Raw genomic sequence first — 14,928 nt, 5'->3', positions numbered from 1 at the left:
ATAGCTAGTTTCAAGTGATATGTAAACATGACTGTTGCTGCATTTAAGTACCGTATATACTCTAGTATAAGCAGAGTTTTTCAGCACAAAAAAAAGTGCTGAAAAATTCCTATCTGCTTATACTCGGGTGAGGTTAAAAAAAAAAACAAAACACGCAATACACACCGCTCAATCGGCGTCTGTGGCCCCTCGGTGGTGGGGCAAGTTGCTTTAGTCTTCTCTGGTTTGGTTTTGGAATCCCTCACAGTCAGTGCTTTAAGGAAGCGCTATGATTGGATTGAGCGCTGGCCAATAACAGCTAGCACTGGATAAACCAATCACAGCCATTCAGTGAATGACATCACTGTCACCGTCCACCTGTTATACTACGCAGCATTCCTCCTCACCAACGTTGTAGGCCTCCCGCTGGCAGTGCTCCCCAGCTTTTGGTTCCCAGAGACCTGGTGAAGTGATGCTAGTCTGGGGAGGCCACCAGAAGTTGGGGACCATTCACAGTGGAAAGCCTATGGCAGAGGTGAGGGGAACCACCACATAGTATGAAATCAGCTGCAAGTATGCAGCTGATTTCCAGTCAATCTGTACCAATGGTGCTCCAGCTAGACAAAACAAAAACACAGGGTATTGGTCCCTGTTCATTTTATGACAAAGGCAAAAATCATGTCACAATAAGCGCCGTAGCACTTTGCAATAAATAAGTGGGTTTTGGGTTGCAGTTTGGACAAACTATCTCTAAAAAAGTTTGCCATCACCGCGCTAGAGGAAAAGCAGGATTGCCAGATTAAACATATGACTTGTCTCCATGCACTGTACCTGTCTCCTAGACAATCTGTCCAACACTATTAAAGAAAAGGACAGGATCAGACACGTATTTGCAGGTCTGTTCCTGGATCCACACCAAAAAAACTTGTTCAAGAGGGAAGAACCGCAAGTGACTCAATATTTACCCATAGAGGCCCCTAGTGATGGGAGAATATCATAGTTGTGCCAGGTCAGCTGCATAATAGTACGTCAGAAAGGTAGGGACGCCCAGGGCGCATGTATAATCAGATTACTGACTGGGCCCAAGCTCATTGGCCCAGATAAATAAAAGCTTAGTTGAAGACATTTCAAGATGGTCAATACGTAGAGGACAAAATAAGTATTACCGTATTTTTAGCTTTATAAGACGCACTTTTTCCGCCTCCAAAGCGGGGGGGGGGGGGGGGGCGCGTCTTATAAAGCGAATGTGGCGAAAATTCATTCCGATCGCTATTTTTAGCGTGATCGCAAATTTAACGCGCGGACGCGAGTTATTTGGCGCGATTGCGCGTTAAATTCGCGATCGCGTGAACAAATGTGTGATCAGTTAGAAGATTTCTCTCCTCCTGTCAAAAAAAACAACAAAAAACAGTACTCGCCTCCCCCGGCGTTCTGCGGCGCTGCTGCAGGCGGTCGCTCCCTCCTGGTCCCTGGCAGAGCATTGCTTTCTGGACGCAGGGCTTGAAATCCCCTCCTCCAGAAAGCTAATACTGTGATTCACTAACACACAGCGTCAGCCAATCACAGCCATTCAATGACATCATTGAATGGCTGTGATTGGCTAACACACGTGCGCCTTCAGCCAATCACAGTATTAGCTTTTTGGAGGTGGGGATTTCAAGCCCTGCGTCCAGAAAGCAATGCTCTGCCGGGGACCAGGAGGGAGCGACAGCCTGCAGCAGCGCCGCAGAACGCCAGGGGAGGTGAGTACTGATTTTTTTTCCCCTATTTTCCCGCTCTAAAACGGGGGTGCGTCTTATAAGGCGAAAAATACGGTACATTATAGGGTGAAAAAGTCATAAGGTCCTGCTCCAGCAACTTAAGCAATGAGAGATAGCTCAGTATCCGTAGGACAGCAGTGCAAAAAGAAATGCTCCATGGCATGGAGAGCTCTGTGTATAATTCCTGGTAAGAAGGACCTCCTTCAAGGGGCAATGTCTTGTAGAGGTATAATTCACAAAATCTGCACATGAGATCAAGTATTGGGAATGGTCAGACCACAGGCATATAAGAATCTTTGCTTGACCTAGTTTAGGAATTAACCTGGTGCGAGTAAAGGCCTGAGCAGTTCTTATGTATACGTTATGTGCTCCCAAATAGTATGGGGTGACTATTCCACCATATATCTACAAAATCAAAGAAATGTCCGAATTTAGTAAAGAAGAGCCAGTGTAGACATCAGAATTGGATTTGTTAAGTGATTTCCAAAGCTGAGTTAGAGTCCTCCCCCCTAGCACTGGGCCCTCAAACCACAAAAGCCATGTGCACAAGAAATTCTGCAAAAAGTGACGCTGCCTAGAGTTAGGAGCATATAAATTAATAAAAGGTAACCAGGGATCAATTTAATAAACCTAAAGTTACTATGAACCTACCCTCTTGAGTCCGATGCATCTGTAAGGAAAAAGACGTGCACCTGGAAATTTATATATTCTCACACACCACTTTCCTTCTGCACAGAAGCCAGAAATTATGTTGGATCATTTTGGTAAAAGTCAGTTCAGAGGAACATGAGAAATGAGTCTCCTGGAGGAAGAATCACATGAGCAACGTTTATAATATTTGAAGGTTTTCCATCACTTAATGCGGGGGTTGAAAGATGAGGGACACTACTGTCTAATTTTTGATTTTGGTATAGCAATTAAATCAATTTCAAGCCTAGAAGTATAGTATTAAAGCAAGAGTATCCTGGGAAGGGGAGCGCTTCAGAGACTCCCTTGGGAAAGGAAACCGTCCTTTTGCTCACTGTAAAGGTGGGGAACAACAGAAAAAGCATGGGAAAACGAACGCAGAACACATTGTGTGGTCCTTATCAGCTGTTCTGCCAAACAATGGATTTCATCACCAAAATCCATAGTTCGGCAGAAAAGTGAAAGATAGGCACATTTACATGCAACAATTATCGTTTAAAAAAAATTGCTTTTGAGCGATAATTAGAGATGAGCGAGCACCAAAATGCTCGGGTGCTCGTTACTCGGGACGAAATTATCGCGATGCTCGAGGGTTCGTTTCGAGTAACGAACCCCATTGAAGTCAATGGGCGACTTGAGCATTTTTGTATATCGCCGATGCTTGCTAAGGTTTCCATTTGTGAAAATCGGGGCAATTCAAGAAAGTGATGGGAACGACACAGCAACGGATAGGGCAGGCGAGGGGCTACATGTTGGGCTGCATCTCAAGTTCCCAGGTCCCACTATTAAGCCACAATAGCGGCAAGAGTGCCCCCCCCCCCCCCAAACAACTTTTACTTCTGAAAAGCCCTCATTAGCAATGCATACCTTAGCTAAGCACCACACTACCTCCAACAAAGCACAATCACTGCCTGCATGAGACTCCGCTGCCACTTCTCCTGGGTAACATGCTGCCCAACCCCCCCCCCCCCCCTGCGCACGACCCAGTGTCCACAGGGCACACCAAAGTGTCCCTGCGCAGCCTTCAGCTGCACTCATGCCACACGCTGGCCTCATAGCCACACCACCCTCATGTCTATTTATAAGTGCGTCTGCCATGAGGAGGAACCGCAGGCACACACTGCAGAGGGTTGGCACGGCTAGGCAGCGACCCTCTTTAAAAGGGGCGGGGCGATAGCCCACAATGCTGTACAGAAGCAATGAGAAATAGAATCCTGTGCCACCGCCATCAGGAGCTGCACACATGGGCATAGCAATGGGGAACCTATGTGCCACACACTATTCATTCTGTCAAGGTGTCTGCATGCCCCAGTCAGACCGCAGTTTTTTATAAATAGTCACAGGCAGGTACAACTCCGCAATGGGAATTCCGTGTGCACCCACAGCATGGGTGGCTCCCTGGAACCCACCGGCTGTACATAAATGTATCCCATTGCAGTGCCCATCACAGCTGAGGTAACGTCCAATTAAATGCAGGTGGGCTTCGGCCCACACTGCATGCCCCAGTCAGACTGGGGTTCTTTAGAAGTGGACACATGCAGTTACAACTCCGTGTGGACCCACAGCATGGGTGGGTGCCAGGAAGCCACCGGCGGTACATAAATATATCCCATTGCAGTGCCCAACACAGCTGAGGTAATGTCATGTTTAATGCAAGTGGGCTTCGGCCCACACTGCATGCCCCAGTCAGACTGGGGCTCTTTAGAAGTGGACACATGTAGTTACAACTCCGTGTGGACCCACGGCATGGGTGGCTCCCTGGAACCCACCGGCGGTACATAAATATATCCCATTGCAGTGCCCAACACAGCTGATGTAACGTCAGCTTTTATGCAGGTGGGCAAAAAATTAATTGGATTACACTGTAGGCGAGGGCCCCAAAAAAATTGGTGTACCAACAGTACTAATGTACGTCCGAAAAATTGCCCATGCCCAACCAAGAGGGCAGGTGAAACCCATTAATCGCTTTGGTTAATGTGGCTTAATTTGTAACTAGGCCTGGAGGCAGCCCAGTTAAAATAAAAATTGGTTCAGGTGAAAGTTTCAACGCTTTAATGAGCATTGAAACGTATAAAAATTGTTTACAAAAATTATATGACTGAGCCTTGTGGGCCTAAGAAAAATTGCCCATTCGGCGTGATTACGTCAGGTTTCAGGAGGAGGAGGATGAATATAATACACAGATTGATGAAGCTAAAAGGTCCACGTTTTTGATGGTGATAGAGAACAATGCTTCCATCCGCGGGTGCAGCCTACGTATTGTTTAGGTATCGCTGCTGTCCGCTGGTGGAGAAGAGAAGTCTGGAGAAATCCAGGCTTTGTTCATCTTGATGAGTGTAAGCCTGTCGGCACTGTCGGTTGACAGGCGGGCACGCTTATCTGTGATGATTCCCCCAGCCGCACTAAACACCCTCTCTGACAAGACGCTAGCCGCAGGACAAGCAAGCACCTCCAGGGCATACAGCGCGAGTTCAGGCCACGTGTCCAGCTTCGACACCCAGTAGTTGTAGGGGGCAGAGGCGTCACGGAGGACGGTCGTGCGATCGGCTACGTACTCCCTCACCATCCTTTTACAGTGCTCCCGCCGACTCAGCCTTGACTGGGGAGCGGTGACACAGTCTTGCTGGGGAGCCAGAAAGCTGTCAAAGGCCTTAGAGAGTGTTCCCCTGCTTGTGCTGTACATGCTGCCTGATCTCCGCGCCTCCCCTGCTACCTGGCCCTCGGAACTGCGCCTTCGGCCACTAGCGCTGTCGGATGGGAATTTTACCATCAGTTTGTCCTCCAGGGTCCTGTGGTATAGCATCACTCTCGAACCCCTTTCCTCTTCGGGTATGAGAGTGGAAAGGTTCTCCTTATACCGTGGGTCGAGCAGTGTGTACACCCAGTAATCCGTAGTGGCCAGAATGCGTGTAACGCGACGGTCACGAGAAAGGCATCCTAACATGAAGTCAGCCATGTGTGCCAGGGTACCTGTATGCAATACATGGCTGTCCTCACTAGGAAGATCACTTTCAGGATCCTCCTCCTCCTCAGGCCATACACGCTGAAAGGATGACAAGCAAGCAGCATGGGTACCCTCAGCAGTGGGCCAAGCTTTCTCTTCCCCCTCCTCCTCCACGCGCTGAGATATAGACAGGAGGGTGCTCTGACTATCCAGTGACATACTGTCTTCCCCCGCCTCTGTTTCCGAGCGCAAAGCGTCTGCCTTTATGCTTTGCAGGGAACTTCTCAAGAGGCATAGCAGAGGAATGGTGACGCTAATGATTGCAGCATCGCCGCTCACCATCTGGGTAGACTCCTCAAAGATTCCAAGGACCTGGCAGATGTCTGCCAACCAGGCCCACTCTTCTGTAAAGAATTGAGGAGGCTGACTCCCACTGCGCCGCCCATGTTGGAGTTGGTATTCCACTATAGCTCTACGCTGCTCATAGAGCCTGGCCAACATGTGGAGCGTAGAGTTCCACCGTGTGGGCACGTCGCACAGCAGTCGGTGCACTGGCAGATGAAACCGATGTTGCAGGGTGCGCAGGGTGGCAGTGTCCGTGTGGGACTTGTGGAAATGTGTGCAGAGCCGGCGCACCTTTCCGAGCAGGTCTGACAAGCGTTGGTAGCTTTTCAGAAAGCGCTGACCCACCAAATTAAAGACGTGGGCCAGGCCTGGCACGTGCGTGAGGCTGCCGAGCAGCCACCAGGTTACGGCCGTTGTCACACATGACCATGCCCGGTTGGAGGCTCAGCGGCACAAGCCAGCGGTCGGTCTGCTCTGTCAGACCCTGCAGCAGTTCGTGGGCCGTGTGCCTCTTATCTCCTAAGCTGAGTAGTTTCAGCACGGCCTGCTGACGTTTGCCCACCGCTGTGCTGCCACGCCGCGCGACACCGACTGCTGCCGATGTGCTGCTGCTGACACATCTTGATTGCGAGACAGAGGTTGCGGAGGAGGAGGGTGGTTTAGTGGAGGAAGCATACACCGCCGCAGATACCACCACCGAGCTGGGGCCCGCAATTCTGGGGGTGGGAAGGACGTGAGCGGTCCCAGGCTCGGACTCTGTCCCAGCCTCCACTAAATTCACCCAATGTGCCGTCAGGGAGATATAGTGGCCCTGCGCGCCTGTGCTTGTCCACGTGTCTGTTGTTAAGTGGACCTTGGCAGTAACCGCGTTGGTGAGGGCGCGTACAATGTTGCGGGAGACGTGGTCGTGCAGGGCTGGGACGGCACATCGGGAAAAGTAGTGGCGACTGGGAACTGAGTAGCGCGGGGCCGCCGCCGCCGCCATCATACTTTTGAAAGCCTCCGTTTCCACAACCCTATACGGCAGCATCTCCAGGCTGATAAATTTGGCTATGTGTACGTTTAACGCTTGAGCGTGCGGGTGCGTGGCGGCATACTTGCACTTGCGCTCCAACACTTGCGCTAGCGACGGCTGGACAGTGTGCTGACAGACATTGGTGGATGGGGCCGAGGACAGCGGAGGTGAGGGTGTGGGTGCAGGCCAGGAGACGGTAGTGCCTGTGTCCTGAGAGGGGGGGTTGGATCTTAGTGGCAGGTTGGGGCACAGGGGGAGAGGCAGCGGTGCAAACCGGAGGCGGTGAACGGCCTTCGTCCCACCTTATGGGGTGCTTGGCCATCATATGTCTGCGCATGTTGGTAGTTAAAGGCTGGTGGTGGTAAGGCTGGTGGTGGTGGCTCCCCGGCTGATCTTGGCGCGACACAGGTTGCACACCACTGTTCGTCGGTCGTCTGCACTCTCAGTGGAAAAACTGCCAGACCTTTGAGCACCTCGGCCTCTGCAGGGTGGCATGGCGCGAGGGGGCGCTTTGGGAAACAGTTGGTGGATTATTCGGTCTGGCCCTGCCTCTACCCCTGGACACCGCACTGCCTCTTGCAACCTGCCCTGCTGTTGCCCTTGCCTCCCCCTCTGAAGACCTGTCCTCAGTAGGCATAGCAAACCAGGTGGGGTCAGTCACCTCATGGTCCTGCTGCTCTTCCTCCGAATCCTCTGTGCGCTCCTCCCTCGGACTTACTGCCCTTACTACTACCTCACTGATAGACAACTGTGTCTCATCGTCATTGTCCTCCTCACCCACTGAAAGGTCTTGAGACAGTTGCCGGAAGTCCCCAGCCTCATCCCCCGGACCCCGGGAACTTTCCAAAGGTTGGGTATCGGTCACAACAAACTCCTCCAGTGGGAGAAGATTCGGAACCCTTGCTGCCCATTCTGGGCAGGGGCCCGGGAACAGTTCCTGGGAGTCTGCCTGCTCCTCAGAATGTGTCATTGTAATGGAGTGAGGAGGCTGGGAGGAAGGAGGAGCAGCAGCCAGAGGATTCAGAGTTGCAGCAGTGGACGGCGCAGAACTCTGGGTGTTCGATAGATTGCTGGATGCACTTTCTGCCATCCACGACAGGACCTGCTCACACTGCTCATTTTCTAATAAAGGTCTACCGCGTGGACCCATTAATTGTGAGATGAATGTGGGGACGCCAGAAACGTGCCTCTCTCCCAATCCCGCAGCAGTCGGCGGCGATACACCTGGATCAGGAGCTCGGCCTGTGCCCACACCCTGACTTGGGCCTCCGCATCCTCGTCCACGTCCTCTAGGCCTACCCCTACCCCTCAGCATGGTGTATTACCAGTAGTGCAGAAACAGAACGCTGTAATTAAATGTGCCGCTTATTGGCCTGTGGTTGGAGGCTGACTTCGCTTACGGAACGCCAGGAAATAATTTTGCGCAAGCCTGCTGTAACACTAAGGCCTCCTTCCCACGAACGGATTTCCGCCGCGTAATTCGCGGCGAAAATCCGCTGCGTTACCCGCAGCTATTAGGTTCTATTGAACCTAATAGCACAATGCTCACGATGCGTAATTCCACCGCGGAATTACGCACCGCGATTTCTCCCGTCCTCACCCGCAGCATGCTCTATTTTCTGCGGGTGAGGACGGGCTGTACGCACTGACGGCTTCCATTGCAGTCAATGGAAGCCGTCCGTTCACGCTATCTCCCGCTGTAACCAGCGGGAGATAGCGTGAAAAAACGCTTTCCCGCCCACCGCCGCGCGTCATATGACGCCATATGCCGCGTCACGTGACACGCTCGGTGACGCGGCGGCGGTGACGGGCGGTGAAGCGGCGGCGGTGGGCGGGGAAGCGATTTCACGCTATCTCCCGCAGGTAAGTATAGGGGCTCTGGGGGGCGCCGTGACGGGCTTCACAGCGTAATATTACGCGGCGGAGCCCGTCACGCTCGTGGGAAGGAGGCCTTAGCTGGCTGCGTATGAATTAGGAGGACAACTACACCCAGCACAGACCCAGTACACTGAGGACAGTCACAGGTAGCCCAAATAGATTTTTTTTCCCAAATGTTTTTGGAAAGGCCCACTGCCTATATTCAATAAATATATGTCTTCTGTCCCTGCCTCACCACTACTGGCCCTGGAGTATGTAAAATAACTGCAGACTGTTGCACTGTGGACTGGAATACAGCGGTGATGTAACAGCCAACACAGAGCCAGGAAATAATTTTGTGCAAGCCTGCTGTAACACTTAGCTGGCTGCGTATAAATTAGGAGGACAACTACACCCAGCACAGACCCAGTACACTGAGGACAGTCACAGGCAGCCCAAATAGATTTTTTTCCCCAAATGTTTTTGGAAAGGGCCACTGCCTATATTCAATAAATATATGTCTTCTGTCCCTGCCTCACCACCACTACTGGCCCTGGAGTATGTATAATTACTGCAGGGCGCAATGCTCTGCACGGCCGATATACAAAAAAAAAAGTGCAACACTGCAAAAAGCAGCCTCCACACTACTGCACACGGTTAGATGTGGCCCTAAGAAGGACCGTTGGGGTTCTTGAAGCCTAAAATAACTCCTAACGCTCTCCCTATAGCAGCTCCGGCACCAACAGCACTTTCCCTCCTCTATGTCAGAATAAATCTGTGGCGAGCCGCAGGAGGGGCCGATTTTTATACTCGGGTGACACCTGATCTCGCCAGCCACTCACTGCAGGGGGGTGGTATAGGGCTTGAACGTCGCAGGGGGAAGTTTTAATGCCTTCCCTGTCTTTCCTTTGGCCAGAAAAGCACGCTAACGTCTCAGAGATGAAAGTGAAAGTAATTCGAACATCGCGTGGTACTCGTCACGAGTAACGAGCATCTCGAACACGCTAATACTCGAAAGAGTATCAAGCTCGGACGAGTACGTTCGCTCATCTCTAGCGATAATCGTGTCTAAATGGGTTTTTAGATCTTTTGTGGCCTTTCTGAGCCATCCACCCATGGTAGGTGCTTCAACTATGTTAAACTGCTGGTTGAAGTAGAAATATAGCTGATGGCACTTAAACTACCTTTGGGGGTGGCAAGGAGTTGTGCAACTCAGCAGCTACATAACCAACGTGAGATGCTACACGTGTGCCCAGTTCAAGAAGCCTTAACAGTGCAGACCCTCATCACTGAGAATTCTTAGACAAATTATGGAGTCAGACTCCTGCAAAATATTGAATGAATTGTAGGTGGGACATCAAAATCCAAAGCTGTATAATTGCCTCCATCTAGTGGACAGCTAAACGTACAATTTTCCTTGCAACTCTAAATTTGTATTGCAAATCTGAAATTGAAATGCAGACAGTCAACTAGTCATATAAAGGGGATCTGTTTTTGTTTTTTTATAATGAGCCCAATATATACCGTATATACCGGCGTATAAGACGACTTTTGAACCCCGAAAAATCTGCTCTGCAGTCGGGGGTCGTCTTATGCGCCGGTAATACAAAAAAAAAAAAAGTGTAAAAAAAAAAAATTTTATTACTCACCTCCCACGGCGTTCTGTCGCGCTCCGGCAGGATGTCGCTCGCTCCGGCAGGCTGTCGCTGGCTCCTCGTCCCCGCCGCAGCATAGCTTTCTGAATGCGGGGCTTGAAATCCCCGCTTCCAGAAAGCTAATACACACGCCGGCAGCCATGACAGCATTGAATGGCTGTGATTGGCTAAAGCACACGTGGCTTCAGCCAATCACACTATTCAATGACATCATTGAATGGCTGTGATTGGCTGAAGGCGCACGTGTTAGCAATCACACCCATTCAATGATGTCATTGAATAGTGTGATTGGCTGAAGCCACGTGTGCTTTAGCCAATCACAGCCATTCAATGATGTCATGGCTGCCGGCGTGTGTATTAGCTTTCTGGAAGCGGGGATTTCAAGCCCCACATTCAGAAAGCTATGCTGCGGCGGGGACGAGGAGCGAGCGACAGCCTGCCGGAGCGAGCGACATCCTGCCGGAGTGCGACAGAACGCCGTGGGAGGTGAGTAATAAAATTTTTTTTTTTTCTCCACTGAATACCGGCGTATAAGGTGACAGTTGGGGGGTCGTCTTATACGCCCCGTCGCCTTATACGCCGGTATATACGGTACCACAGTATAATCCCATATAGCCCTGTGGAGGATGATGATGGTATGTGCAGAAACTCACAAATTAACTACTTTGGTACTAAGTTGTTGATATGATTTAGCCAGTGTTTCTCAACTATAGTGCTCAAGTACCGCCAACCAGCCATGTTTGCAGGATTTCCTTAGTATCGCATAGATGATATAGTTGTTGGCAGTGCCTCAAATTACCACAATTGTTCTATCTGTAGAACATCTTCAAATCATGACTAGATGGTACTTGAGGATTTGAGTTGAGAAACACTGACTCAGTCAACAGCAACATTCATACGGTGTGGTCAAAACCACAATGGAAAAACTGCATTTTTACTGGGTCAGAAATTACTACAAAACTGTGCGGTGTTCCCAGTGTGTATTATTGCACCATTTGGAATGTGAATAGAATCTCATGATACACCAAAATGTATTTAAAAAGTAGCCAGTTTAAACAGTTTTGCAGTCCACACCCACAATTATAAGCTATGCCTCTTTATATGCCATATAATATAGCAGGGAGATGAATCTGTTACACATACCTGTGAATAAAAATAAATAAAGCCTTCACACATGACAGTTTTATTGCTTATTTCACATTTACAAAGATACAAAACTTAAGAGACATTCAGCCTAAAAGGAGGACAAAGTATGAAAAGACTAACTGCTTAAAACGGACAACCCTGTATCCCAGAGGGCATATAAAAAGATTTTATTAAGTGAAGTGTCCTAAAATAAACGTTCCGCCACAAGGTGTGCGTGAAAAAAAACTTTACAAGCAGATCACTAATGAACAAAGTATATCTCAACATAAAAGACCAACGGCATTCAAGAAGTTGAGTTTCTTCAGTCAAAGTGCTCAAAAGAAAGTGGCAACAAAAAAACATCCCAAACAAAAAGTATCACAAGGCGTCCTTCCCCTCCCTTAATCTTTTATGAAAAGCTATCAAACAGACAGAAAATAAAACCCTCAGGACACTGCGGCAAGACAAAGTGAGATCACATAGATCAAACACCTGTGTATGGAATAGATATTCCATCCTCACAGTTATACATATCCAAGGTGGCAGCAATTAGTTACTGAGCTGTGGAAGACTAGATACACCCTGCTCAGCACAACCGCTTACGCTAAGCACAAACGACTCAAATCCAGACAGATCATGTAGAATTTGGTACTCCAACTGTGTATATTGATTTAATGTTTAATGCCACTAGCTAACGGACAGCTCATATCAGCATTACAGATTTAGCCTGTCTGCCAAATTAAAGTAGTCATTTTAGAGGACCATAGGCTTTAAAAAGCTATGCTAGTTCCCACCCCCAGCTGATGTTACTGTATTATTTAGTCCCCGTTCCTCCCCGTATTTCAGGTGCAATGACAAACAGAAACATGGAAAATATCTTACAGCAAACATAATGCACTCTGAATTAAAAACAATTAAAAGTATTCTATTGCAATTATGTTATTTCAACTATTATTGAGACATACATTGATTGGTCACAGAAGACATTTCCTTCTATCAGATGTCCATATTGTAAGACAGGAGAAAATTTATTAAGATCGGTGTTTAAGTTTTACACCATTTTTAATTTTCATAACATTTCCCTCTACTCTAAACCAGAACAGTAACATCACTGGTGGTCTCCATCCTGGCCATGTAATGGAGAATTGCCATGAAGCATTGACAGTCTTGGCTTTATTTAGACAATATTAACATTTTAAAGCCATTAGATATTGTAAATGGTAACATCTGAGGATAAATCCTTTAATATGAACTTCAGCTAATGCGATGGCATAAAACGTGGCTTACCCCTGCCCTATAGGGGCCATGTAATGGTTTGATGCTGACATCTATAGAAGGGGTCTTCATGTGTGTATACAACTTAAGAGGATTTGTGTGCCAGTCTTGTGCACCTCTTATAAAGACAAAATAAAATATTACAATAAAATAAACCTAAATAAAAAGTCACCATTTGTAGATTTCTTGTACTAGTATAAATAAGCAGCTGAGTGGGAAAGGCTAAAATTGACCACCCAAAAGTTATCAGAAAAGCAACTATCTGTATAGAACACAGATGTAATGGTGCAAAAGTACCAGCGTTACAGTATTTCCTGCACACCCTGGAACATGGAGCTGTGTAGAGACGTCATGGTGGACAGCCAATTGTTACATGAAATCACATACTAGAAGTTGATGAACTGAGCTTGATAGACACCATCTTTATCCATCTGAAAAAAATAAGCATGTGTAAATTAACCGGTCAATAAAAAATGGGAGAGGAGAACAAAACAATAAATAAGGACCTTCAATGTCTTTTCCTGAGCCTATATCAAAGCAATACTGAGGGATTCAAGGTGTATTTAAACCTTTACAAGTCCTTTTCATTTAGGTCAATAACTATGTGCTCTACATCAGTGGTCCCCAACCTTTTTGGCACCAGGGACCGGCTTCAAGCAAGACCATTTTTACAAGGCCCGGCAGGGTTGGGCGGGACATGGGTGGGGCTTTGGTTATAGGGGGCAGGGTTACTCAGGGGGTTGGAGTTTAGTGCATTCTTATTTAATTATGACATTTAGAATGTCCTGGCAGTACACACATAAGGCAGCATATAATTTATCTCCCCCCCAGTAATAGACAGCCCCCATCCCTCAGTAATTAGCAGCCTCTCCCCCTGTAATAAGCAGCCCCCCAGTAATAAGCAGGTCCCCCCCCCAGTAATAGGCAGCCCCCCCAGTAATAGGCAGCCCCTTCCCCTGTAATAAGTAGCGCCCACTCCCCAGTAATAACCAGCCCCCCTCCTCCGTAATAAGCAGACCCCCCTGTAATAGGCAGCCCCCCCCAGTAATAAGCAACCCCCCCCCAGTAATAAGCAGCCCCCCCCAGTAATAAGCAGCCCCCCCCAGTAATAAGCAGCCCCCCCCAGTAATAAGCAGCCACAACCCCCCAGTAATAAGCAGCCCCCCCTCCCCCAGTAATAGGCAGCCCCCCCCCCCGTAATAGGCAGCCCCCCCCCCCGTAATAGGCAGCCCCCCAGTAATAGGCAGTCCCTTCCCCTGTAATAAGTAGCCCCCACCCCCCAGTAATAACCAGCCCCCCCAGTAATAACCAGCCCCCCCCCCCAGTAATAGACAGCCCCTTCCCCTGTAATAAGTAGCCTCCACCCCCCACCCCCCAGTAATAGGCAGCCCCCCGTAATAGGCAGCCCCCCCAGTAATAGGCAGCCCCCCCAACCCATATACTTACCTCCTCCCTGCTGTCGTTCTCTCTCTGCTTGCCCGGACATCAGTGTGCAGCCCGGAACGCTTTCTCCCCGAGTCCTCTCCTGCGGAACTAATGAGCAGGGGACTCGGGAGGGTAATCTGGCTGCACAGACGTAAGTGTGTGAGCTGGGAACAGCGCGATTACCAGCGGGGAGCTGCGGCGCCCCCGCTGGTAATCGCTTCAGTGGTCAGCGGCGTCGGCACGCCGCGGGCCACATAGCACAAGGCAGCGGGCTGGATTCGGGCCGCGGGCCTTGTGTTTAGAGCAAAAGTTCCCGGTGGTGCCACGGACCGGCGCTGACCACCTAACGGCACGGCCCGGCGGTTGGGGACCCCTGCTCTACATTACTGGGAGTCTTAAAATGAAAGCTGTAGAATCTAAGGATCTGACTGTCTATATCATGAACTCTACACTGTTACGTTTATGTCCCGATGTTGTATCTACATCACTGCAAACCATAAACTTGTTTTACTGAAACATAGAATGGTAGAGTTAGAAGGGACTTCCAAGGTTATCGGGTCCCTTCCAACAGAGACCAATAATCCAGTTTACAGTACACACTGACTTTTGCTTGCTCTGGATAAACATGACAACTCGTTTAGTACAGACTCTTAGAAATGTGTGAGATGTCCCCCCCTCTCCTTTGTGAACTCTGTCCTGGAGAAAAAGTTATCAAGGTTGTCATATCCGCAGCTCAAATCCTAGGTTTCATCTATGAGGGAAGGCTATGTACAGTTTCAGAATAAGACTCCTCTGAGATGAATGCGACTACAGCAAAAAGCATTCCAATTACTTTCCTCCTCGAGTTTTTTTTTTTTTTTA

The 14,928-nt window shown here is 49.0% G+C and overlaps 1 protein-coding gene across 1 annotated transcript in view; it reads right to left on the bottom strand.

Moving 5' to 3' along the window:
- Positions 1-11,409: 11,409 nt before the first annotated feature.
- The window catches only part of HIP1R (huntingtin interacting protein 1 related), a 93,818-nt gene continuing 90,299 nt past the window's right edge, over positions 11,410-14,928 (bottom strand). Inside the window, exon 32 of the mRNA XM_066603320.1 lies at positions 11,410-13,073. Within this exon, the coding sequence (XP_066459417.1) occupies positions 13,029-13,073 (45 nt within the window). The 3' untranslated portion in view covers positions 11,410-13,028. The remainder of the gene's footprint in view (positions 13,074-14,928) is intronic.

The sequence above is a fragment of the Eleutherodactylus coqui genome, chromosome 5, assembly GCF_035609145.1.
Source record: "Eleutherodactylus coqui strain aEleCoq1 chromosome 5, aEleCoq1.hap1, whole genome shotgun sequence".
Lineage (NCBI taxonomy): Eukaryota > Metazoa > Chordata > Amphibia > Anura > Eleutherodactylidae > Eleutherodactylus > Eleutherodactylus coqui.
The sequence above is the reverse complement of the archived record's forward strand: the minus strand, read 5'-3'. Positions and strand labels throughout refer to the sequence as shown.